Source organism: Panulirus ornatus, chromosome 62 (assembly GCF_036320965.1).
Source record: "Panulirus ornatus isolate Po-2019 chromosome 62, ASM3632096v1, whole genome shotgun sequence".
Taxonomy (NCBI): domain Eukaryota; kingdom Metazoa; phylum Arthropoda; class Malacostraca; order Decapoda; family Palinuridae; genus Panulirus; species Panulirus ornatus.
This window is the reverse complement of record NC_092285.1, coordinates 2591138-2618919: the sequence shown is the minus strand read 5'-3', so window position 1 is coordinate 2618919 and position 27782 is coordinate 2591138. Positions and strand designations below refer to the sequence as shown.

The 27782-nt window shown below is 39.4% G+C and overlaps 2 protein-coding genes and 1 long non-coding RNA gene across 5 annotated transcripts in view; 2 read left to right on the top strand and 1 right to left on the bottom strand.

Moving 5' to 3' along the window:
* LOC139745691 (uncharacterized) overlaps positions 1 to 27782 on the top strand; it is a 47898-nt gene that overhangs the window by 6118 nt on the left and 13998 nt on the right. The window lies entirely within an intron of this gene.
* On the top strand, positions 392 to 14684 carry LOC139767566 (uncharacterized). Its single transcript, XM_071696995.1, has 2 exons — positions 392 to 527; positions 10574 to 14684. The coding sequence occupies exon 2, from the start codon at positions 11970 to 11972 to the stop codon at positions 13428 to 13430; it is 1461 nt and encodes a 486-aa protein (XP_071553096.1). The 5' UTR covers positions 392 to 527; positions 10574 to 11969; the 3' UTR covers positions 13431 to 14684.
* The window catches only part of LOC139745687 (uncharacterized), a 36578-nt gene continuing 35059 nt past the window's right edge, over positions 26264 to 27782 (bottom strand). For all 3 annotated transcript variants that reach the window (XM_071656115.1, XM_071656114.1, XM_071656116.1), the window contains one exon: positions 26264 to 27298. In XM_071656115.1, coding sequence (XP_071512216.1) covers positions 26572 to 27298 — 727 coding nt within the window. In that variant the 3' untranslated portion in view covers positions 26264 to 26571. The remainder of the gene's footprint in view (positions 27299 to 27782) is intronic.

Sequence of the window (27782 nt, the reverse complement as noted above, 5' to 3'; positions counted from 1 at the left end):
TTTTTATTTGAAGAGTTGGCTGGGTTTTTTCATTTATTTAGGAATAGTGGAGTACTAGGGTGAGAACCCATTTACGGTTCTGAGAGTGGCTTTATAATATTTACTGGTCAAGGGAGGGTGAAATTATAATTCACCAATTTTAACCAATTTCGCCAATCTGGGTGTGTGTGTATGTGGGTGTGTGGGTGGAGGAGGAGGAGGTGGTTATTTGACCGACAGTTAATGATCCCCTAAACCATCATTTCTCGTCGTTACGAGATGTTAATGGAATTATGAAGCATGATGGAGGAGTGGGAAGCCAGAGCCAGATGAAGGTTTGGGAGGCGGTGGACGACCCAGCTGACAGTTAATGATCCCAGTAACCATCGTTTCTCGTCGTTACGAGATGTTAATGGAATTATGAAACATGATGGAGGAGTGGGAAGCCAGAGCCAGATGGAGGTTTGGGAGGCGGTGGACGACCCAGCTGACAAATGTCAATACTGGGTGACGGTGGTTGCCCGCCCTCCCTCCCTCCTACTACATAGGTCGGTCATCGAATTATCATTTTCCCTAGCTCGCAATTATGATATCCTGCTCTTAAATAGGAGGATTGTCTTGGTATTGATCCAGTTTTATTATTAAGGTCTTGATGCATTATTGTTATACGTTGATAACTGTTGTAGAGGTCATGGCGACGGGGGGGGGGGGGTCATAGGCTACCAGGCCTAGGGTAGGCACTGGTGATTTCGTAGTTAACGGACGCCACTTGTATTGATTTAATATCTTAGTTGTCTTAAATGGTATCTTTGTTACTACTGTTAGAAATGATATGAGTATAGGATTTGGCATTATTTCCCTTCAAAAGTATGTTTTGATATTATTAACACGATAATGGTAGGGTGATGAGAGATAAGGAAAATGTGGGGTTAAATGATAATTTAATAATATTGTCATCTTCTGAAATCAAATAACATACACTTTTAACATTTTAAGAGTGCACTTGGGAAGAATTTCTCTTATTAAGTATTATGAAAAGATAAATAATTATCTACTTAAACTGGTCAACAACATTTTAACTTTATATTGTCCCACAAACTGAAATAGTTTGATATTATAGTACTTTTTACACTGAATTCGAATCTGTTTCAGAATTGTTCTATCAGGCATGTTTTTTTAGTGACAGAGCAATCATATTTTACAATAACTACATTACTTATAAATAAGGCTGGTATTATACTTAACTTACCTCTACAATGTAGATGTGTAGGATTTTGGGCTATATTTGGCCTCAGGAATATCCCTCCGTAGTGCCCAGCAGTAATCTGTGAGCATAGAGGGGCTCCACTTTCCGTGTTATTATATTTCCATGTACAAAATGTTCTGGTGAAATCTTTTGCCATGCTCATCGGCTGACTACCCCAAGATTTTTAGACTCATTTTGCACCTCAGAGCTTTATAGGAAGTCAATAGATCTTTTATAACATAACAGTAATTTTCTGATATAGGATTCCCTTAAAATCTTTGTAAACTCCCTTAAACAACAGCCATGCAGTTTTTCCAACTTCATTTAGCCCTTCATTGAATTTTTCATCTTAAAGCAGTTCCCTGATCTGTGTTCTTACAAAAATACCCTCCCTCTTTTGCATCACTGATTCTAGGGAATTTATTCCTCAAGTATGTGAATCCTTAGCCAGTATTATCCATACCTTTGATGTAGTTCTTCTTCAACCCGAGCTTGATGTCCAAAGGAGGCAGATAAATTTTATCAGGATCAACAAAAAGAGGATTGATGACATTCTTCGTTGGAGTCTGTGATGTTCGTTTTGGCCACAGTATCTACCAAATGATTTTTCTTGTCCTGGCTATCCCACTCGCAGGGGAAACAACAGAACTTGATTTAACCAAGTTGCATTTCGAATAAAGGTGCCACAACTTTTAAATCACCTCATACATGACACTTAAAGTCCCCATACTTCATTTTTTCCAAAAGAAGTTTCGTGTCATTATGCAATTCCCTCAAGTTAGTTGCGAGAGCCAGAGGAACAGAGGGGAACTTATTTCCATTGCAGAGTGGAACTGCTTTCAAGTTTACTTTTGATGAGTCAATAAATAAGCGCCGCTCATCTGTGTTATATTCGTGGCTAAGTGCCTCCATAATGGAATGAACATCATTGCAAAACACCAAACCATCTTCAAGGGAGAAAAATTCTTTGAAGACAACGTGGCGATCACAATAACAACAGACTTTAGTTTCATTCTGGAGAAGATTCCAGCCATTTAATCTGGAACCCTGAAGTTTGACTTGCTTCTTAGACAAATTTAAATCGTGGACAAGATCACTCGGCAAATGTGGTTCACATGAAGAACAGCTTGCTTCAAATGTTGGATCCATATTGTCCCCTACTTGGTCTAGTTTCTCATCACCATACTCATTGTCTCTCAGTATCATGTTTCTTGGAGGCTCTGGCACAGGTAATTCCTGACTGTGAGGTACTGGCCTTAAATGGTAATTAAATGGTAAATTAGGATACTTAACAGTATGCATGGATTTTGATGTCATACCATTTATATTTGTCAGGCAGAAGTAACATAGTAAAGGTAAAAGTCATGTGGCGTGAACCTTTTGCCCATGCCTGACGCATGTGACACAACAAATATGGGGGCTCGACTTTTATCCTGGTCATCCACTTTACAACCAAAGTAATTCTCACAGCATTTTTTAATGAGGGACGTGAAAGAATGTTTTTGCAATATGAATGTCAATTCATCGAAGATGTAGCAGAAAGAATTCAGACTGTTTACACAGTATCTCAGCATTGTAATGGTGGATGGATTATCAGCACAACACTTGAATACACAAAAGCACAATCTGTCAACAGAGTTGAAAAGACACTATTTACACATTGAGTTTTAGCCTGCAACTGACAGAGAACTGCTACTCAGGAGTGGGCATTGTTTGAATATCCCAACATTCCCAGTCATGTTTCTGCATGGCCCTGTTGACTCATCTATCTAGGCTTGTGCTTTCAAAAAGAAGCTATTGTACTTCACAAACAATGAAAATAGCTGTGTTTGTTAAACTTTTTGTTTCAAATGCTTTGTAAAGCACTGGTGCATATATACTGTAAGCAATGGCATGCTGAGAAGCAGCACTGGAGTTCATCAGTTATGAAGACTCTATTGCCATGACCACTTCTTTGAGGGAGTTCCAGGTTGGAACAGGTGTCAGAGATACAGACAGATAGATGGAAGTGCAGAGTTGTACAATTGGTAGTCAAAACGAAAAGGTGAGCCACAGGATGAATTATGATGAACTGCACACGGCAAATAAAGAAAAAGACTTTGGTATGATAATCTCTTGTGACCTAAAACCAATAAGCAGTGTATGGAAACACTGAGAAAAGAGAACAAAAAAAAAAAAAAAAAAATTTGGATAGATAGGTAGAGCCTTTAAATTTAAGTCCAGGGAAATCATGCTCTCTCTTAACAATTCATTCTTTTGTCCTCATCTTGAATATTCTATTCAACTTTGGTCACCCTGCCCAAAAAACTATGGACAACGGAGAGAGTGCAGCATTGAGCTACCAAGATGATTTCCAGGCTGACATAAATGTTATGAGACCACATTGATTGACCTAAATTTGTTTGGATTAGAAAAAATGATATTAGAAGGTGATTTAATACAAGTATTGAAAAGTACCAAAGGCTTTGATAATCTTGCTCTTACAAGCTTCTCAAGACTTTATTCATCTGATTTCTGTTGTAGTAATGGATACAAACTCTTCAGCAAATGTTTTACCTCTAATGAAGTTAAGGACTTTTTCTTAAACAGGATTGTTAACATTTGAATTAATTTGCCTGTAGAGTAGTTGAAAGCAGTGCCATAGATACTTTTAAGAATAGACTTTATAAATATTTTGTTTCACATCCCCAGCTTACGATATTTGTGCTTCCTTAGTCTCATTGGCATTTTGTAGGTTATTCTCTTTGAATTATATGTATGTCCCCTTAAATTTTACCACACTAATCTGTGACTTTCTAGCATCTTCCACCATCACAAACAGCCTTAGAAGGACCCAGTGGTCTACTGCTGTTTGGATTCTTTTGTATTCATTTGTATATGAACATAGAGAAATACAAAGTAGTGCATTTTAGTGACAAAATTGTAAATAATGAGTTCAGGTTGCTTGGTAAACCACAAATAGAAGCTAGAGAAGAAATGGAGTTTATCCATCTATTTATATCTCTGACATCTGTTCCCCTTGAAAATTCCTTCATGGGGTGGCCATGGCACTGGTGGACTCCAGTGCTGCTTCTTAACCTTTTTTGCCTCACCCTTAACAGTCCAGTGACAGAGGGCAACTCTAACGCAGTGTTTTCAGAGGCTTAGAGTCATTATCATTAATGACCTTAGATTTAGTAAACAGTGCCTATCAGTATACATTAAAGCCAATAGTATGCTAAGTAACATAGCTAGAATATAAACTGAGAATACTGTCACCCTTTATAACACCCTAGTTAAGCCTCCGTTGGAATAGTTTGTTCAGTTTTGGTCACTAGATTTGATCGGAGACCTAAAGTTATTAATTCAAAAAAGCTGACTCCAAAGAGATCTGAGAGAAATTTTGTCTGTACTTGATAATTTCATCAAATTAACATAAAAAAAAATTGGTTCACTTAGACAGAGATTCAGTGACAAAACAATAGTATGAAGATAAAAAAGAAAGATGTTAAAGTAATACAGGCAAAACGTTTTCATGTGTATTGGAGTAGATTACCTCCCAATTTATTGAAAGCAAAAACTGTAAATACTATCAAATCATGGTGAGACAATTACTTCACTGATATCTTTTATCAGCAAAAAAAGGATTACCACTAATCATGCTTTTCTTTTTAAGAATCCAGCCGCAGAGGAGATACTGTTGAATTGGCTGGGAACCATTTGTAATCCAAACTTTTCTTTAGAATTTCTTTAGCCTCATACTCCATGGTATTTTTTTCCTCTTCTTTTTTCTCTGCTAGCAGTTGAACTAGAGGGATAGATGGGTGAGGACATGTCTTCAGCTTTACTATCCTGTTCCTGCCACCGTTTTTAGGCTACTGCAATAGGTAACAGATAACTCCTCTATAGATCACTGGGTCTCTGTTATCTGTCCTTTGCATGTATAGAAAGGTGTAAAAACAAAATAACTTACCATTGGGGCTTAGCAGTGTCTAATCTCCTTTGTTATTAAGGAGATGCACTCTATGTGATGGTGCTCTATTGATACATTTGAAAGGGTGACAAATGAATCGGAGAATCTGAGTGTTGCAAATTTGTTGGTTATTTTTAAATATAAAGGGATTGAATAACTGCTTAAGGGGATCAGGGATTGATGCTCAAACTGAACAAAGTACAGTTGATGTTTTGTTGCAGCTGTCTGGGGAATAGTCATTTCCAATGGGCCTTGTGTTTGTGCGAGGCCCAATAAAGGACCTTGGACATCATAGGGGTCCTTCCTGTGGTGTGCACAAATTGATGTGTCCCACACATGGTGAGATTCTGTCATACTTATAGATATCTGATCTTGCTGTTTTCCTCTTAAACCTAATAATGAACAGTGCAATCCATTGAAATGCATCTCCTTAACAACAAGGAAAATTGTCCATTACTAGAACCCACCTGTCATCTGCTGCATACTGGCAATTTTTTTATTTTTATATTTATTCGTATTTTACATTATTGTTGTGTAACCCCATGTTTTCTCATTCTTTTATAACTGTGTTTGCTGTCATGTTATTTATCAAATGGTAAAAGGCAATGGTGATAATCCTACAAACACATTTTTACTTATTTATACACCAGACAATTATTCCATGAGAGTAGAACAAGACAATTATACCATGAGAGTAGAACAAAGATCCCAAAGGTAGAGCATATATCCATTTTCTGATGAATTACCACAGGGTCAGCCACGGCAATTGTGCATGCTTGCTTTGGCATGACCTTACCCCCGTAGAATCTCCCAACCTGTAAATTAGATTAAGTCAAGTCCATGGTTGAAGCCAGGACAGTAAGCAGAGTTACCACTCAGACCTGTGTAAAAAGGGACACTAACCTAACCTAACTTGCAGGCACAATGTAGAGGTTGTCATGCCTGAGTGAGCATGCACCAATCTTCTGGCTGATGCTGATTGTCCAGACTGATGACTTTTCTCTGGCACAGCTTGAACTTCAAGCCAGTTTTGAGCATTTTTGTTTAATGTACTCAATGATGACAAAGAAGTCACTGAACTATAGCTAATCACCATCCCCAAGTAGAAATAAAAAGCTTAACCCTGCCTCGCACTTCATCAGCCTCTAGTCACAGATATCTCCACCCCAAATATTATTATACTGACAAAATGCATACACACTTAAATAACTTGAGAAGCAAGAAACAACTACCCCAGACTCAGCATGTGGGGTAAACCATGGAAAGTTTTGTGGGGCCTGGATGTGGAAAGGGAGCTGTGGTTTCAGTGCATTATACATGACAGTTAGAGACTGAGTATGAACGAATGTGGCCTTTGTTGTCTTTTCCTAGCGCTACCTTGCATGCGTGCGGGGGGAGGGGTTGTCATTTCATGTGTGGCGGGAATGAATAAAGGCAGCAAGTATGAATTATGTACATGAGTATATATGTATATGTCTGTGATTGTGTATATATATGTATACGTTGAGACGTATAGGTATGTATATGTGTGTGTGTGGACGTGTACGTATATACATGTTTATGTGGGTGGGTTGGGCCATTCTTTCGTCTGTTTCCTCTCGCTACCTTGCTAACGCGGGAGACAGCAATAAAGTATAATAAATAAATGAATAATATATTTATTTTATTCTTATTTTGCTTTGTCACTGTCTCCCGTGTTTGTGAGGTAGTGCAAAGAAACAGATGAAAGAATGGCCCAACCCACCCACATACACATGTATATACATACAAGTACACACATGCACATATACATACCTATACATCTCAATGTATACATATGTATACACACACAGACATATACATATATACACATATACATAATTCATACTGTCTGCCTTTATTCATTCCCATCACCAACCCACCACACATGAAATAACAACCCCGAGGTAGCACTAGGAAAAGACAACAAAGGCCACATTCGCTCACACTCAGTCTCTAGCTGTCATGTAATAATGCACCGAAACCACAGCTCCCTTTCCACATCCAGACCCAACAGAACATTCTATGGTTTACCCCAGATGCTTCACACGCCCTGGTTCAATCCATTGACAGCACATTGACCCTGGCATACCACATCGTTCCAATTCACTCTATTCCTTGCATGCCTTTCACCCTCCTGTATGTTCAGGCCCCGATCACTCAAAATCTTTTTCACTCTATCTTTCCACCTCCAATTTGGTCTCCCACTTCTCGCTCCCTCCACCTCTGACACATATATCTTCTTGGTTAATCTTTCCTCACTTATTCTCTCCATGTGACCAAACCATTTCAAAACACCCTCTTCTGCTCTCTCAACCACACTCTTTTTATTACCACACATCTCCCTTACCCTATTATTACTTACTCCATCAAACCACCTCACACCACATATTGACATCAAACATCTCATTTCAAGCACATCGACCCTACTCCGCACAACTCTATCCATAGCCCACGCCTCGCAACCATATAACATTGTTGGAACCACTATTCCTTCAAACATACCCATTTTTGCTTTCCGAGATAATGTTCTCGACTTCCACCAACACTCCCAGAACTTTCACCCCCTCCCCCACCCTATGATTCACTTCCACTTCCATGGTTCCATCCGCTGCCAAATCCACTCCCAGATATCCTCCAGTTTTTCTCCATTCAGACTTACCTCCCAGTTGACTTGTCCCTCAACCCTACTGTACCTAATAACCTTGCTCTTATTCACATTTACTCTCAGCTTTCTTCTTTCACACCCTTTACCAAACTTAGTCACCAGCTTCTGCAGTTTCTTCCATGAATCAGCCACCAGCGCTGTATCATCAGCGAACAACAACTGACTCACTTCCCAAGCTCTCTCATCCACAACAGACTGCATACTGGCCCCTCTTTCCAAAACTCTTGCATTCACCTCCCTAACAACCCCATCCATAAACAAATTAAACAGCCATGGAGACATCACACAACCCTGCCACAAACCTACATTCACTGAGAACCAATCACTTTCCTCTCTTCCTACACGTACACATGCCTTACATCCTCGATAAAAACTTTTCACTGCTTCTAACAACATGCCTCCCACACCATATATTTTTAATACCTTCCACAGAGCATCTCTATCAACTCTATCATATGCCTTCTCCAGATCCATAAATGCTACATACAAATCCATTTGCTTTTCTAAGTATTTCTCACATACATTCTTCAAAGCAAACACCTGATCCACACATCCCCTGCCACTTCTGAAACCACACTGCTCTTCCCCAATCTGATGCTCTGTACATGCTTTCACCCTCTCAGTCAATGCCCTCCCATATAATTTCCCAGGAATACTCAACAAACTTATACTTCTGTAATTTGAGCACTCACTTTTATCCCCTTTGCCTTTGTACAATGGCACTATGCAAGCATTCCGCCAATCCTCAGGCACCTCACCATGAGTCATACATACATTAAATGACCTTACCAACCAGTCAACAATACAGTCACCCCCTTTTTTAATAAATTCCACTGCAGTACCATCCAAACCTGCTGCCTTGCCAGCTTTCATCTTCCGCAAAGCTTTTAGTACCTCTTCTCTGTTTACCAAATCATTTTCCCTAACCCTCTCACTTTGCACACCACCTCGACCAAAACACCCTATATCTGCCACTCTGTCATCAAATATATATATATATATATATATATATATATATATATATATATATATATATTTTTTTTTTTTTTTTTTTTTTTTTTTTTTTTTTATACTTTGTCGCTGTCTCCCGCGTTTGCGAGGTAGCGCAAGGAAACAGACGAAAGAAATGGCCCCCCCCCCCCCATACACATGTACATACACACGTCCACACACGCAAATATACATACCTACACAGCTTTCCATGGTTTACCCCAGACGCTTCACATGCCTTGCTTCAATCCACTGACAGCACGTCAACCCCTGTATACCACATGACTCCAATTCATAGAGAACTGTAGTTTTGGTGCATTACACAAGACAGCTTGTGTATGGATGTGAGCGAATGTGGCTTTTCTTCATGTTTCCTGATGCTACCTCACTGACACAGGGGGTGGCAATGGTATTTCCTGTGTATATATATATATATATATATATATATATATATTCCCTGGGGATAGGGGAGCAAGAATACTTCCCACGTATTCCCTGCGTGTCGTAGAAGGCGACTAAAAGGGGAGGGAGCGGGGGGCTGGAAATCCTCCCCTCTCTTTTTTTTTTTTAATTTTCCAAAAGAAGGAACAGACGATTGGGCCAGGTGAGGGTAGTCCCTCAAAGGCCCAGTCGTCTGTTCTTAACGCTACCTCGCTAATGCGGGAAATGGCAAATAGTTTGAAAGAAAAAAAAGATATATATATATATATATATATTTTTTTTTTTTTTTTTTCATACTATTCGCTATTTCCCGCGATAGCGAGGTAGCGTTAAGAACAGAGGACTGGGCCTTTGAGGGAATATCCTCACCTGGCCCTCTTCTCTGTTCCTTCTTTTGGAAAAAAAAAAAAAAAAAAAAAAAAAAAAAAAAAAAAACGAGAGGGGAGGATTTCCAGCCCCCCGCTCCCTTCCCTTTTAGTCGCCTTCTACGACACGCAGGGAATACGTGGGAAGTATTCTTTCTCCCCTATCCCCAGGGAATATATATATATATATATATATATATATATATATATATACACAGGAAATACCATTGCCACCCCCTGTGTCAGTGAGGTAGCATCAGGAAACATGAAGAAAAGCCACATTCGCTCACATCCATACACAAGCTGTCTTGTGTAATGCACCAAAACTACAGTTCTCTATCCACATCCAGTCCCCACAGACCTTTCCATAGTTTACCCCAGATGTTTCACCTACCCTGGTTCAGTCCATTGATGGGACATTGACCACAGTATACCACTTCGTTCCAGTTCACTCTATTCTGTGCTCACCTTTCACCCTCCTGCATGTTCAGGCCCTGATCACTCAAAATCTCTTTTGCTCCATCCTTCTACCTCCAATTTATCTGCATAATTCTATAGGCCTTATGTATTTCAGTGCCCCCTGAAATTTTAAGATTTTTATGTGTGTGGGTGTGTGTGTAACAAACTTTTAAATCTAATGATCTCGTCTGTATATTGGTTAGTATTTGATATTAGGGATCTTATCTGTATGTATCGACACTATAAAATTTGGTATCTCATCTCCCTATAATGAATGTTATACAATCAGGATCTGAAATCTGTATAGCATTATTATTTTGCAGACAACCACATCTCTGCTTATCATCAGGATGTCATTTATAAGTCTTTGCCTCATTATAGCCTTTGATGCTGAGGGTGTAATCTTTGTCACCCTCAGCATTTAATGTTAATGTTTACTTTCCTATCATTGGCAGCTCCTGGAGTTCAGCAAGAATATGATATATGCCTTCAGTATTTTCTGATGGAGAAACTGCAGCAGGATGAAATTTAGCAGCTTTAGCAGTATGAATAACCTTACAATATACATCAGGTATATAGTCAACAAGAGAAGATAGAACCCTCACCATTGAGAAAAATGAAATGTAATAAGAGCAGCAAGAACAGGAGAGGCAGCTGAAGAATATCATCAACAGTAAGAGGCAAAAGTAGTAGCATTAATGGCAACATCAAAGTGACAGAAACATAGGAAAGGCACATTAATGAGAACAAAAATAGTATAAGGAAAACTAGCTTTTAATAAAGAGGACTGTAATTGATATTAGGAAAATCAAACTTCGTAACATACACATTACGATTATGTTTGCAAGATGTATATTGAAGTTTGTGTTTCCTCAGAAGTCTTTTCAGAAGTTGGCAGTCAAGTTATCACAATTGAGGACTATTTTTTGTTTTTGAATTGCTGCCACTGCTTGATTAACTTTGTGAAAAGTCCCAGCATGAGCCCTAAACAGGCATATCATGAACAGAGAATTTAAGATTAAGTTACATACATCTGTAAAGTCACTGTAATGATTGTTCAGTTTTTGATGGAGTTAACTTTTAAATATACGAATCAGTTGTAATCTAAAACAGTCAAGAGTGGATTTATATAAAAGACTTGCGTCAGATGGAAGCAAGCAGTTAACTGAAAAGAGAGAAATAAATTACATTTGTAAGAGAAGTGAGAATATGAAATAAGTCAGGAGGAATATGATAGACTTACCCAGGGGAACAGGTACCTCTAGATACTTTTGCAAGGGTGGTGAGTGTGGTGTTATATTGTGTAGGGAGATGGGGAGAACTGCACCTCGTTTGACCTTGCATAATTGAGACAGAAGTTCCTGCACTCATTGTAACACAGATTATGAATAGTTCTTTTGTTGCAGGTGACCTTGGAGTAGGTTGGGTCGAGTCTGGTAAATCACTTTTTACACCACACAAATTGTGAGCAGTTCATCTTGCTGTAAATGAAACCTGATGACTGAAATTAGGTTAGCTTAAAACTGGTCCATCACTCAGCCACACATAGATAATGAAAATGTATCTCTGCAGTTGACCCAGTGTGACCTGGGTAGGCTGGTCAAGACCGGTGTTCTGCTTTTATCGTGCCGGGATTGTAGGCAATTCAAATGATTAATTTCATCTTGGGTGACCTGGAATTGGTTGGATTGCAACATGCTGCTGTTGATCCTGAATGATATGGAGTAGGTTGATTGAGGGTGATGCACAAGTCTCACCACACTTACATTGTTCACTTGAGCACTGGTGTTGACCCATTGGACTACATAGGTTGTCACAAATGTCAGCTGTAGACTGCCATTTTGTTATTTTATGACCTGCATCATGGAGGGTAAACATGTGATATGTTCAGTATGCAACCAGACCTTTTTTAAAGATTCTATTATAAACAGACATGAGCTCACTCATACAAATGAGGAACCCTTCATGTGTTTACAGTGTAAGAATACTTTTACCCAACATTCTAGTTTTGGAGAGCACATGGAAGTTCTTGTGGGTGCCAAACAATATAAAGGTTCACAGAGCCAAGAGACCTTCACCCTGAGGAGTCAAAGAGTGCAGCACATGAAACTTGATACAAGAGGAAAGTTGCATGAATGTTCACTGTGCCAAAAGAGTTTCTCTCAGAGAAGTACTTTATTGCAGCACATGACTGTCCATACAATAGAGAAGCCGTATGAATGCTCACAGTGCCAAAAAAGCTTCTCCCACAAGAGCTATTTAGTGAAGCACATGAATGTTCATACAGGAGAGAAGCCATATGAATGTTCCCTGTGCCAAAAGACCTTCTCCCAGAGGTGTAATTTAGTGCAACACATGACCAGTCATACAGGAGAAAAACCACATGAATGTTCACAGTGCTTAAAAACTTTCTCACACAGGAGTACTTTAGTGAAGCACATTCTTACTCATACTGGAGAGAAGCCATATGAATGCACACAATGCCCAAAGGCCTTTTCCCAGAAGGGTAATTTACTACAGCACATGTCTGTTCATACAGGAGAGAAGCCATATGAATGCTCCCAGTGCCAAAAGACCTTCTCCCAGAGGATTCAGTTAGTTAGGCACATGAATACTCATACTGGAGAGAAACCACATGAATGTTCATATTGCCAAAAGGCTTTTTCCCTTAGGAGTCACTTAATGCGACACATGATTGTTCATACAGGAGAGAAACCATTCACATGTTCACATTGTCAGAAGTCCTTCTCCCGGAGGAATACTCTAGTGGAGCACATGACTATTCACACAGGCGAAAAACCACATGAATGTGCATTGTGCCGAAAGGCCTTTCCTCGGAGGAGTGGTCTTGTGCGACACATGACTGTTCATACAGGAGAGAAGCCACATGAATGTTCAGAATGCCAAAAGGCATTTTCCCAGAAGATTGATTTAGTGAGGCACATGAATACTCATACAGGAGAAAAGCCATTTGAATGCTTACAATGCCAAAAGACCTTCTCCCTGAAAATTCATTTAACACAGCACATGAATATTCATACTGGAAATAAGCCACATAAATGTTCACATTGTCAGAAGTCCTTCTCTCAGAGAAGTACTTTGGTGAACCATATGACCATTCATACAGGAGAGAAACCTTTTGAATGTTCACAGTGCCAAAGGACCTTCTCCCAGAGGGCTCACTTAGTTCAGCATAAAGCTATTCACACAGGAGAAAAGCCATATGGATGTTCATACTGCCAAAAGACGTTCACCCATAGGAGTACTTTAGTAAACCACATTAATATTCATTTGAGAGGTAAGCCATGCTAATTTTATCATAACAAAAGACCTTCCAGAGAAGTAGTTTAGTAGTGCACGCAATTATTCATATTGGAGAGAAGCCATATTAATGCTCACAATGTTGAGACATTCTCCAAATGGAGTTATAGCAACACATGACTGTTCATACAGATGGGAAGGCATATGAATGTTCCCAGTACCTAATGACCTGTGACTTCAAGATATGTTTTGTGAATATTCACATTGCTAGAAGACTTTAAGTCGCAATAGTTATTCAGTCCAGCACATGAAAGTTCACAGAGGTGAGAAGCCATTCTTATGGCTACTACAATCTCTGGTGAAGATTTCCTTTACAAAGCTGGACAGGCATGCCGTAGTGAACATAGTTGTGACAACTGCCTTGCTAACTGATTCTTAAGGACCACTTGATATCTCATTTCCAAAAGAAAAGTCTGGTAGTCCTGACGAAGTGACACTGCTCATTGATTATGGTGCATTGTGCATTTGGAAGATGAACCATTCCCTGGACTGGCCAGCATTGTCATTCATTCATTCATTCATATGTAGAGGTTCGTGTGGATGACATAACATTATTAGGAAGTTTTCAAGCTTAAGGAGTTCACCTTTGCTGAAGAAAAAAAAATCCTGCCACTGTCATTCTGTGATTCATCAAACAATGAAGAGCAACTTACACAACAAGCAGTGAACTTTACCATGGATTTCTGAAAGTAAATACAATATCTGTGGTGTTTTACAGGAAGAACACCATGTCATCTTCATTTTCCAATGTGAGGTGGTGATAGTTTTTTAAGATCAGTTTATGTATATATATTGATACACTGACTCAAGCTCTTTTATAAAGAGGGAAGTCCATGTTTCATTTGAACACACTAGGCATTGTAAAAGTTTGTTAGTGATGTTCTGAGGCTGTATGTATTTGTCCTTCCCATTAAATTAGAAACTGAGTAATGATAGTAGAGAAGTGGATGTTAGTGTAAGTCCATCGATGAATGGGTAGTGTTATTAAGTACTGTTATGCAAGTGTGGCAGCTGAACAAGTATTGTTAATAGCAGAGACAGTTAAATATGTTAATAAAGAAGATATTTTGAAAGGTATTTTGACAGTCTTTCAGCTTTCCTGCACACTGTTTACATTACACTATAATTAGGAAGCTTTTCTTCAGTGATACAAATTTTTCAAGTTAACATTTTGACATACTTTTTTATAAGTTTATTTATTTGGTGTTGGTTTCTCTTTTAATCAATAAACATTTTAACTGTAGACATGGAGTAATTTATTCTCCTGAATATTTCAAAATGGTAGATAAAAATTTCATAGTCTGCAATGAATAAGAATATTTAAATGTCAAAAGGACTGGTATCCCATCGTATACAACTTTAGTTTACATCTAACCATTATCAGTCACGTATATGTCTACCTATGTTTGAAAATTCCTTGTTTCGTTGCATTTGCATTGTTTGACAGCTTATCAATTTTGTCTATACCTTAGTACTGCAACAGTGTTCTGTATTTCTTCTCTAGATACAACTTTTTATAAGGTAGATCTCTTCCTGTTGTTTCTCTTTAGATTACATAGATATTAAGTGCATCCATTCATTATAGTGTATTGACTTTCACCCTGCATCTTTCAAGAGAATTAAATGTATTTCTCTTTAACCTCATGAGAAAATGTCTTACAATTGATATTAATTTCATAATTTTTCTTATACTTTCAGTAGTACTTATATCCATTTTATAGGAGTGAAACTAAAGCTTCACAGCATAATTTAGGTAAAATCTCGCTGAGATTTCATTGAGTAGGGTATTCAGTTGCCAGTGCTGTTTCACTTAACATGAAGCTAGATTGATTCAGTATTTAAAATCATTTGATACGTTTCCAGCTGAAGCCATTAGCAATGTATTTTTTGTATTGATTAATGAATAAAACATTGAAATACCTTAGAAATAAACTATTGTATAATTGTGTCACATCTTAGATACATCACAGTCATTGCTCAATGCATAGCTAAATGTTTAGGGAGAGGATAGGTATTACCTTCTGGATACTTCAAATTCTACAGATTCTTTCACTACATGGGTCAGTCAGTTGTACCTGGCACTCCTCAGAATGAAAGTACATCTCCTGCCATAAACTATCAGTTTTTTTCTAATTCTCAGCCTTGCTAGAACTACTTTTCTTAGCTTTAGAGAAAACTTGTCCCTAACTACCATCCTCTTCTGTATCTTGCATTTAGTTATTCTCGGTCTTTCTTCATTCTTTCATCTTGGCCACTTTGCTTGCAAATCTGCTTGTTCATTGCCAGAAAATGCCAATATGAGCAGGAACCAGGCACAAATAAACAAGTTTTAAATTTCCTATACTATTGAGTGTCCTGAGTTACATTGCATTCCAACATTCAAAATATATCGCTGTGTTAGTTTCTTTTTCACTAATCCTGTTCTATCTTTTTTTTTTTTTTTTTTTTTGTCGGTCTCCCGCGTTTGCGAGGTAGCGCAAGGAAACAGACGAAAGAAATGGCCCAACCCACCCACATACACATGTATATACATATGTCCACACACGCAAATATACATACCTACACAGCTTTCCATGGTTTACCCCAGACGCTTCATATGCCTTGATTCAATCCACTGACAGCACGTCAACCCCGGTATACCACATCGCTCCAATTCACTCTATTCCTTGCCCTCCTTTCACCCTCCTGCATGTTCAGGCCCCGATCACACAAAATCCTTTTCACTCCATCCTTCCACCTCCAATTTGGTCTCCCTCTTCTCCTTGTTCCCTCCACCTCCGACACATATATCTTCTTGGTCAATCTCTCCTCACTCATCCTCTCCATGTGCCCAAACCACTTCAAAACACCCTCTTCTGCTCTCTCAACCACGCTCTTTTTATTACCACACATCTCTCTTACCCTTACGTTACTCACTCGATCAAACCACCTCACACCACACATTGTCCTCAAACATCTCATTTCCAGCACATCCATCCTCCTGCGCACAACTCTATCCATAGTCCACGCCTCGCAACCATACAACATTGTTGGAACCACTATACCTTCAAACATACCCATTTTTGCTTTCCGAGATAATGTTCTCGACTTCCACACATTCTTCAAGGCCCCCAGGATTTTCGCCCCCTCCCCCACCCTATGATCCACTTCCGCTTCCATGGTTCCATCCGCTGCCAGATCCACTCCCAGATATCTAAAACACTTCACTTCCTCCAGTTTTTCTCCATTCAAACTCACCTCCCAATTGACTTGACCCTCAACCCTACTGTACCTAATAACCTTGCTCTTATTCACATTTACTCTTAACTTTCTTCTTCCACACACTTTTCCAAACTCAGTCACCAGCTTCTGCAGTTTCTCACATGAATCAGCCACCAGCGCTGTATCATCAGCGAACAACAACTGACTCACTTCCCAAGCTCTCTCATCCCCAACAGACTTCAGACTTTTTTTTTCTTTCTTTTAAACTATTCGCCATTTCCCGCGTTAGCGATGTAGTGTTAAGAACAGAGGACTGGGCCTTTTTTGGAATATCCTCACCTGGCCCCCTCTGTTCCTTCTTTTGGAAAATTAAAAAAAAACGAGAGGGGAGGATTTCCAGCCCCCGCTCCCTCCCCTTTTAGTCGCCTTCTTCGACACGCAGGGAATATGTGGGAAGTATTCTTAATCCCCTATCCCCAGGGATAAGTTGATGGAGAGAGATGGGTGATTATTGGTGCATATGCACCTGGGCATGAGAAGAAAGATCATGAGAGGCAAGTGTTTTGGGAGCAGCTGAATGAGTGTGTTAGTGGTTTTGATTCACGCGACCGGGTTATAGGGATAGGTGATATGAATGCAAAGGTGAGTAATGTGGCAGTTGAGGGAATAATTGGTATACAATGGGTGTTCAGTGTTGTAAATGGAAATGGTGAAGAGCTTGTAGATTTATGTGCTGAAAAGGGACTGGTGATTGGGAATACCTGGTTTAAAAAGCGAGATATACATAAGTATACGTATGTAAGTAGGAGAGATGGCCAGAGAGTGTTATTGGATTACGTGGTAATTGACAGGCGCGCGAAAGAGAGACTTTTGGATGTAAATGTGCTGAGAGGTGCAACTGGAAGGATGTCTGATCATTATCTTGTGGAGGCTAAGGTGAAGATTTGTATGGGTTTTCAGAAAAGAAGAGTGAATGTTGGGGTGAAGAGGGTGGTGAGAGTAAGTGAGCTTGGGAAGGAGACTTGTGTGAGGAAGTACCAGGAGAGACTGAGTACAGAATGGAAAAAGGTGAGAACAATGTAAGTAAGGGGAGTGGGGGAGGAATGGGATGTATTTAGGGAATCAGTGATGGATTGCGCAAAAGATGCTTGTGGCATGAGAAGCGTGGGAGGTGGGTTGATTAGAAAGGGTAGTGAGTGGTGGGGTGAAGAAGTAAGATCATTAGTGAAAGAGAAGAGAGAGGCATTTGGACGATTTTTGCAGGGAAAAAATGCAATTGAGTGGGAGATGTATAAAAGAAAGAGACAGGAGGTCAAGAGAAAGGTGCAAGAGGTGAAAAAGAGGGCAAATGAGAGTTGGGGTGAGAGAGTGTCATTAAATTTTAGGGAGAATAAAAAGATGTTCTGGAAGGAGGTAAATAAAGTGCGTAAGACAAGGGAGCAAATGGGAACTTCAGTGAAGGGCGCTAATGGGGAGGTGATAACAAGTAGTGGTGATGTGAGGAGATGGAGTGAGTAATTTGAAGGTTTGTTGAATGTGTTTGATGATAGAGTGGCAGATATAGTGTGTCTTGGTCGAGGTGGTGTGCAAAGTGAGAGGGTTAGGGAAAATGATTTGGTAAACAGAGAAGAGGTAGTAAAAGCTTTGCGGAAGATGAAAGCCGACAAGGCAGCAGGTTTGGATGGTATTGCAGTGGAATTTATTAAAAAAGGGGGTGACTGTATTGTTGACTGGTTGGTAAGGTTATTTAATGTATGTATGACTCATTGTGAGGTGCCTGAGGTTTGACGGAATGCGAGCATAGTGCCATTGTACAAAGGCAAAGGGGATAAGAGTGAGTGCTCAAATTACAGAGGTATAAGTTTGTTGAGTATTCCTGGTAAATTATATGGGAGGGTATTGATTGAGAGGGTGCAGGCATGTACAGAGCATCAGATTGGGGAAGAGCAGTGTGGTTTCAGAAGTGGTAGAGGATGTGTGGATCAGGTGTTTGCTGTGAAGAATGTATGTGAGAAATACTTAGAAAAGCAAATGGATTTGTATGTAGCATTTATGGATCTGGAGAAGGCATATGATAGAATTGATAGAGATGCTCTGTGGAAGGTATTAAGAATATATGGTGTGGGAGGCAAGTTGTTAGAAGCAGTGAAAAGTTTCTATCGAGGATGTAAGGCATGTGTACTTGTAGGAAGAGAGGAAAGTGATTGGTTCTCAGTGAATGTAGGTTTGCGGCAGGGGTGTGTGATGTCTCCATGGTTGTTTAATTTGTTTATGGATGGGGTTGTTAGGGAGGTGAATGCAAGAGTTTTGGAAAGAGGGGCAAGTATGAAGTCTGTTGTGGATGAGAGAGCTTGGGAAGTGAGTCAGTTGTTGTTCGCTGATGATACAGCGCTGGTGGCTGATTCATGTGAGAAACTGCAGAAGCTGGTGACTGAGTTTGGTAAAGTGTGTGAAAGAAGAAAGTTAAGAGTAAATGTGAATAAGAGCAAGGTTATTAGGTACAGTAGGGTTGAGGGTCAAGTCAATTGGGAGGTAAGTTTGAATGGAGAAAAACTAGAGGAAGTAAAGTGTTTTAGATATCTGGGAGTGGATCTGGCAGCGGATGGAACCATGGAAGCGGAAGTGAATCATAGGGTGGGGGAGGGGGCGAAAATCCTTGGAGCATTGAAGAATGTGTGGAAGTCGAGAACATTATCTCGGAAAGCAAAAATGGGTATGTTTGAAGGAATAGTGGTTCCAACAATGTTGTATGGTTGCGAGGCGTGGGCTATGGATAGAGTTGTGCGCAGGAGGGTGGATATGCTGGAAATGAGATGTTTGAGGACAATGTGTGGTGTGAGGTGGTTTGATCGAGTAAGTAATATAAGGGTAACAGAGATGTGTGGAAATAAAAAGAGTGTGGTTGAGAGAGCAGAAGAGGGTGTTCTGAAATGGTTTGGGCACATGGAGAGAATGAGTGAGGAAAGATTGACCAAGAGGATATATGTGTCGGAGGTGGAGGGAACGAGGAGAAGTGGGAGATCAAATTGGAGGTGGAAAGATGGAGTGAAAAAGATTTTGAGTGATCGGGGCCTGAACATGCAGGAGGGTGAAAGGCGGGCAAAGAATAGAGTGAATTGGATCGATGTGATATACCAGGGTTGACGTGCTGTCAGTGGATTGAATCAGGGCATGTGAAGCGTCTTGGGTAAACCATGGAAAGTTGTGTGGGGCCTGGATGTGGAAAGGGAGCTGTGGTTTCGGTGCATTATTGCATGACAGCTGGAGACTGAGTGTGAACGAATGGGGCCTTTGTTATCTTTTCCTAGCGCTACCTCGCACACGAGGGGGAGGGGGATGGTATTCCATGTGTGGCGAGGTGGCGATGGGAATGAATAAAGGCAGGCAGTGTGAATTGTGTGCATGGGTATATATGTATGTGTCTGTGTGTGTATATATATATGTGTACATTGAGATGTATGGGTGTGTAGGTTTGCGTGTGTGGACGTGTGTGTATATACATGTGTATGGGGGTGGGTTGGGCCATTTCTTTCTTCTGTTTCCTTGCGCTACATTGCAAATGCGGGAGACAGCGACAAAGCAAAATAAGAAATAAATACATAAAATATATATATATTATCCCTGGGATAGGGGAGAAAGAATACTTCCCACGTATTCCTGCATGTCGTAGAAGGCAACTAAAAGGGGAGGGAGCGAGGGGCTGGAAATCCTCCCCTCTTGTTTTTTTTTGATTTTCATAAAGAAGGAACAGAGAAGGGGGCCAGGTGAGGATATTCCCTCAAAGGCCCAGTCCTCTGTTCTCAACGCTACCTCACTAATGCGGGAAATGGCGAATAGTATGAAAGAAATGAAATATATATATATATATATATATATATATATATATATATATATATATATATATATATTTCTGTTTTATTCTATTATACTTCGTTGCTGTCTCCCGGTTAGTGAGGTAGTGCAAGGAAACAGATGAAATAATGGCCCAACCCACCCTCATACACATGTCTATACATACACGCCCACATACGCACATATACATACCTATACTTTTCACTGTATACCTACATATACATACACAGACACATACATGTGTACACATGTACATATTCATACTTGCTGCCTTTATTCATTCCTGTCGCCACCCCACCACACATGAAATAGCATCCCCCCCCTCCCCCTGCAAGGTAGCACTAGGAAGAGACAAAAAGCCACATTTGTTCACACTTGATCTCTAGCTGTGATGTGTAATGCACCAAAACCACAGCTCCCTTTCCACATATAGGCCCCACAGAACTTTCCATGGTGTACCCCAGATGCTTCACATGCCCTGGTTCAATCCATTGACAGCATGTTTACCCGGTCACTCTATTCCTTGCACGCCTTTCATCCTCCTGTATGTTCAGGCCCTGATTGCTTAAAACCTTTTTCACTCCATGCTTCCACCTCCAGTTTGGTCTCCCACTTCTTGCTCCCTCCACCTCTGACACATATATCCTCTTTGTCAATCTTCCCTCACTCATTCTCTCCATGTGACCAAACCATTTCAATACACCCTCTTCTGCTCTCTCAACCACACTCTTTATTACCACACCTCTCTCTTACTCTTTCATTACTTACTCGATCAAGCCACCTCACACAACATAAGTGTCCTCAAACATCTCATTTCCAGCACATCCACCCTCCTCCTCACAACCCTATCTATAGCCAATGCCTCGCAACCATATAACATTATTGGAACCACTATTCCTTCAAACATACCCATTTTTGCTCTCTCAGATAACATTCTCGTTTTCCACACATTCTTCAATGTTCCTAGAACCCACCCACCCCGTGACTCACTTCTGCTTCTCTGATTCCATCCACTGCCAAATCCACTCCCAGATATCTAAAACACTTCACTTCCTCCAGTTTTTCTCCATTCAAATTTTCCTCCCAATTAACTTGTCCCTCAACCCTACTGAACCTGATAACATTACTCTTATTCGCATTTACTCTCAGCTTTCTTTTTACACACACTTTACCAGACTCAGTCACCAGCTTATGCAGTTTCTCATCTGAATCAGTCACCAGCGCTGTATCATCAGCAAACAACAACTGACTCGCTTTCCAAGCCCTCTCATCCACAACAGGCTGCATACTTGCCCCTCTCTCCAAAACTCTTGCATTCACCTTCCTAACAACCCATCCATAAACAAATTAAACAACCATGGAGACATCACGCACCCCTGCCGCAAACCAACATTCACTAGGAACCAGTCACTTTCTTCTCCCACTCGTAAACATGCCTTACATGCTTGATAAAAACTTTTCACTTTTACCTCCTACACCATATACTCTTAATACCCTCCACAGAGCATCTCTATCAGCTCTTATCATATGCCTTCTCCATATCCATAAATGGTATGTATAAATCCAATTTTCTAAGTATTTCTCACTTATATTCTTCAAAGCAAACACTTGACCCTCACATCTTCAACCACTTTTGAAACCACACTGCTCTTCCCCAATCTGATGCTCTGTACATGCCTTCACCGTTTCAATCAATACCCTCCCATATAATTTCCCAGGAATACTCAACAGACTTATACATCTAATTTGAACACTCACCTTTATCCCCTTTGCCATTGTACAATGGCACTATGCATACATTCCGCCAATCCTCAGGCACTTCACCATGAACCATACATACATTGAATATCCTAACCAACCAGTCATCACGGTCACCCCCCTTTTTTAATAAATTCCACTGCAATACCATCCAAACCCGCTGCCTTGCCGGCTTTCATCTTCCACAAAGCTTTCACTTCCTCTCCTCTGTTTACCAAACTATTCTCCCTGATCCTCTCACTTCACACACCACCTTGACCAAAACATCCTATATCTGCCACTCTATCATCAAACCTTCAAAATACTCACTCCATCTCCTTCTCGCTTCATCACTCCTTATTATCACCTCCCCATTAGCCCCCTTTACTCAGTTCCCATTTGTTCTCTTGTCTTATGCACTTTATTTACCTATTTCCAAATCATCTTTTTATTCTTCCTAAAATTTAATGATACTCTCTCACCCCAAATCTCATTTGGCCTCTTTTTCAACTCTTGCACCTTTCTGTTGACCTCCTGCCTCTTTCTTTTGTGCGTCTCTCAGTTGTTTGCACTACTTTCCAGCAAAAATCATCCAAATGCCTCTCTCTTCTCTTTCACTATCAACCTTACATCTTCATCCCACCACTCACTACCCTTTCTAATCTGCCCACTTTTCTCATGCCACAAGCGTCTTTTGTGCAGGACATCACTGCTTCCCTAAATACATTCCATTCCTCCCCCACTCCCCTTACGTCATTTGCTCTCACCCTTTTCCATTCTGCACTAAATCTCTCCTGGTACTTCCTCACACAAGTCTCCTTTCCAAGCTCACTTACTCTCACCACTCTCTTCACCCCAACATTCTCTCTTCTTTTCTGAAAACCTCTACAAATCTTCATTTTATCCTCCTCAAGATAATGATCAAACATCCCTCCAGTTGCCCCTCTCAGCACATTAACATCCAAAAGTCTCTCCTTCATGTGCCTGTCAATTACCATGTAATCCAATAATGCTCTCTGGCCATCTCTCCTACTTACATACATATACTTATGTATATCTCTCTTTTTAAACCAGGTATTCCCAATCACCAGTCCTCTTTTAGCACACAAATCTACAAGCTCTTCACCATATCCATTTACAACATTGAACACCCATTATACTTTATCTGCTTCTTTACTCACTTTCATTCCATTTAGTGCTCTCAGTATACCTTCAATTCTTATTTCATTATGCCACAAAAATTTTTATGTCTTTATGATGAAACTGGATTTAGGACATGAGTTGTTTCTTCAATTGTGAACACAGAAGCAAAAATTGTATTTAAAATCTTTGCCTTGTCTTCGTTCTTGTGACCTAAGTCACCATTTTCTGAAATTAATGGCTCAGCTTACTGGGTAATGATGAGACTCTTGCTTCTAAAATATTTGATGAAATATACACTTTATCCTAATGTTTACTTTGATTTATAACTCTCTTGGTTTTCCTCTGCAATTTTACATAATTTGTTTTGTCTTGCTGGTTGTTGGTCCCTTTGAGTTTTGTATGTGCTGCCTTCTAAGACAACATTCACTTCATGATGTTATTGTTTCACCATTTTTGCTTTGCTTTGAAAAAAGACTATCCATTATGCATTGCCACATATGTTCCCTCCACTGATTTGAAAGTTTTACAGAAGCATTCCCAAGCTAGGTCATCCTTCATTTGCCTGTCAAGAGATCATTTAAATTTGTAAGTTGTAAATCTCTCTCATTGACTCGTATCACAGGCAATGTGAAAGGTAATTCAGGAGTAATTTGCCAATGATTACTTGTACCAAACTTTTCTCCAACCTTAATATAGATAATGAAATCCTAATTTGGTAACACAACTAAATCAGATATGTTCTTGTTGCAAGTACGTTTCTCAGCTTACTGTATTAGGGCACTATAAAACAAAGTTAGATAGAGCCCTTCCTTTAAGCTACTGTAAAGAGATTCTCCTCACTTTTATAATGATTTGTTAAAAAAGAATCTCCCACTATGATTGAATCCAGCTGTCCTTGGATCATAGAATCATAATACTATTTTCAGATATGTTTTTAGGTTACTTATGATATCACTGGATAAGCTTTCATATAAGATTTCTAATGATGGTGCAGAAGTTTAAAGTCATGAATATGGCTTAGCATACATCATACCTTGCCATAAAAGTGGCTTAGTGCAATGAGAGGTAATTGAACTTTCTTTGACAATTTATGAGGGTCTGTGATGCAAGATTGTTTTTTCTAGCTATGTTGTTAGGTTGCAGGTGACTTTTGTGAGTAAGATGTGAATCAAACATCAACTGTGAATTCAAATGAAGGTACAGAGGTATAAATACATAAGTTTGGCTTGGCACAATGTGCCACAACCAGCCACAAATGTGGCTAACTGTAGTGAAAGAGGTTAGACATATTTAGGTTGTGACTACCCTGCGAGGGAATCCTTTCCTAAGCTGAGTTTGTAGAGGCTGTTGTGATGAGATGAAACAGAGCTCAGGGAAGAGAAGATGGAAAAGTGAAGGAATACAGTGTGAATCATCACCATTATGAGTGCAATTGATTATCTTTGGAAGAAATCATTGATGAAAATAAAGGAAGCACATAGGAAACAGCTAAGGGACACTATTGTTGATTGGGATAGACACTTATATACTGACAATGTTGGAAATGTATAAACAAAACCATCTTTTCCATAAATATGTTTATGATATTTACAATACTGATTTTACAACTGTAAATCCATAGTCTAGGTTCTTTCTAAGGTTGGTGGCTATAATCCTTAATCATTCTTCTGATATTGTAGATATTTCTGCAATCTTCCTCTTGTAGCAGTGTATTTGAGCTAACTCTTGTAACCACATCTCCAAGCTTACTCTCTTAGCTGTGCTTCGGAACTAATCCATCTGTTTCCATTTCACCACAATCTGCATCTCCTTTTTCCACAAGCTTAATTGCTGCATTGTCATACATTTCACACATGATATCTAATACCATTAATGTATTGATCATGTTTAACTGATAGAAGTAAACCCACAAAAACTCAAATGATTTTAAAAAGAATAATGTGAAGTAATCTTATTTACTGATTGAATTTATTTGAAAACCCATAATGTAGCAGATGATTATTCAAGCCTCATCTCTAACCAGTCATCTCTCAAAAGCCTAGTTTATCCACATTAAAATGCATGATAATTGGACGGATGTGACATCTGTCAAAGGTTATAGAGATATGGCGAGATAGGAAGCTAGACAAAAGGAACAGAATGAAGAATGATATGGCGAGATAGGAAGCTAGACAAAAGGAACAGAGTGAAGAATGAAAGTTTAAATAGGGGAACTTGGAAATCAGACTCCAATGCCACACACTTACAAAAGCTTTCGATGTAGCAAGGGCTACAACAAAGGATTTCCCAAAGTGTCTCATCGTGGACAACCAGACATTGGTATGATAGGAATGGATATCATAGATGAATTTGGCTTTGCAAAAGCCATAATGATGATCAGAGAGAAGACTGAGATTCAAGATCTTTGAGGAAATCGGAGTTGATGAGATTCAAAAGCTTTGAAAATAGTTAAAATCAGAACAAGATAACTGAAAAGGTTAAAACAGTCAACCTTCCTTGAGATAGGCTGTACAAAGCATGTTCTTAAGGTGAAGACAAAGGCACAGGTCCAAGTTCAGAACTGCAGTCCTTGGAAAGAAAAGATATATACCATCTATCACATACACTACACATACACTAAGTCTAAATAGAGGAGTGCTTTTTGGCTAAGAAATGAGATCATAGAGTAAAAGGTCCATCAAGGGTTTAGGAATGTTAGTCATCCAGGGTGGAATTTGATTAAAAAAGAGTTTGCTTCAACAATAAGAAAGACAGCTGCAGCATCACCTGAATGGAAAGGTAATGACAGCTGTTTGAGGTACTTCTAACTGAAGACTGGAAAGATTTATAAGTAGATGAAGAGAAGAGGTTTCTACATTTCCTCTGGATAAAGGAATATGTTATTCAAAGAATTTTATGGTTGATTCATTCATGTTTTTAGCATTATACATACATATTGAAAGATGTTGGCCACATGTAAAGATTCTTTTTTTCCCATAATACTTACTATAGTCTGACAAAGATTTTTATGCTTAAGAGCTCCATCTATTTCAAATTTTTTTCAGTCAGAATTGTAAAATCATTTTAATGTAAATTGATCATGTTAGATTACACTGACTAGAGGGTGTAAAATATGCCCTGATATAGACTCTTTTGGCCTGACTTCATATAAACTGTCAACTGTGCAGAAGTTAATCTTACCTAGCATTATATTACCACTTCAGATGTGGTTTTCATCATACCCAAATAAGTCAAAATCACCCCTATACAATTTATGAATCTTAGACATCAACTCCTCAGGAACATCCTTAAAATACCAAAGGTCAGAGTAGTTTTTAGGGGATCCAATGGACTTATGCCGTTTGGGTAAGGAGATGTTCTGGGTCTGGAGGAGGCTTAGGAGATAGGCAGACTCCGTAGGGTTCTCAAGGTGCAAGATATAACTGTAGTTAGCTCCACATGGGTCACACAGCTCACATACAGGAGTCCAGTGACTGTCCACTAAGCCCAAGTCCCAGGTCCATAGGACGTGCTCCAGGAACTCCACAAAGGAGAAGGAAGAGTTCCTGAAAAGCCTCTGAAACTTGTTATTCTCACGTCCACGGTAGCCAGCATTTATAGCAGCAACCATCCCAACATTTCTGCCATTCAGGAGCATCCTCTTGGCTAAATCTAGCATGCTTGGAGTAAAACTAGACACCTCTTTACTTGATGTGTTCAGATTAACATGGCCAGATACATTGATGTGCTTCACTACAAACTTAAAAGCTTCTGATGCTTCATTGATGACTTTGAGAAATTTAGGAGAAGGCTTGATAAGTCCTTTGTGGATAAGAGCTGGAAGCCAGTATTTCACCCACCTCCCCCGCCATGTCTGAGTGCTTCCTGTTATTTTTTTGAATGTCCTGTTATATGCCATCAATGGAGAACCATTTAGATATTTGTCTCTGCAAGAAAAAAAAATATGAATGAAAAGGAAAATTTTCAGTTATTTTCCAAGTTTAGTTGTTAATGTTATTATTGTTTAGGTTAACACCTACTATTTAGAGTGAGTGATTCACAAAAATATATGGGGGTTTGTGTTTTTGTAATTGATTACAAATTCATTTTCATTTTTTCTTTCTGCTTTAAGGTGCACACTAAAAACATAGACTGAACTCTGTTAGTTCAGGAATTTATTCCATATTATCTTTGAAGTGTGACATACAAAAGTTTTATACATCATCTGAGAGAAGATTTCTGCACTTTTAAATTGCATGCTAAGTGTAGCAACCACAAACTTCAACGCACCATCATGGCAAAACATAGGAAAAGGAAGGATTTATTCATTCACTTTTTCTACTTCTGCATGCATATCTTTGATTTTATAAGAATGTAATTTTTTACTGCCAAGTACAGCATTCTTAAACTTTAACACTTCACCATGGCAAA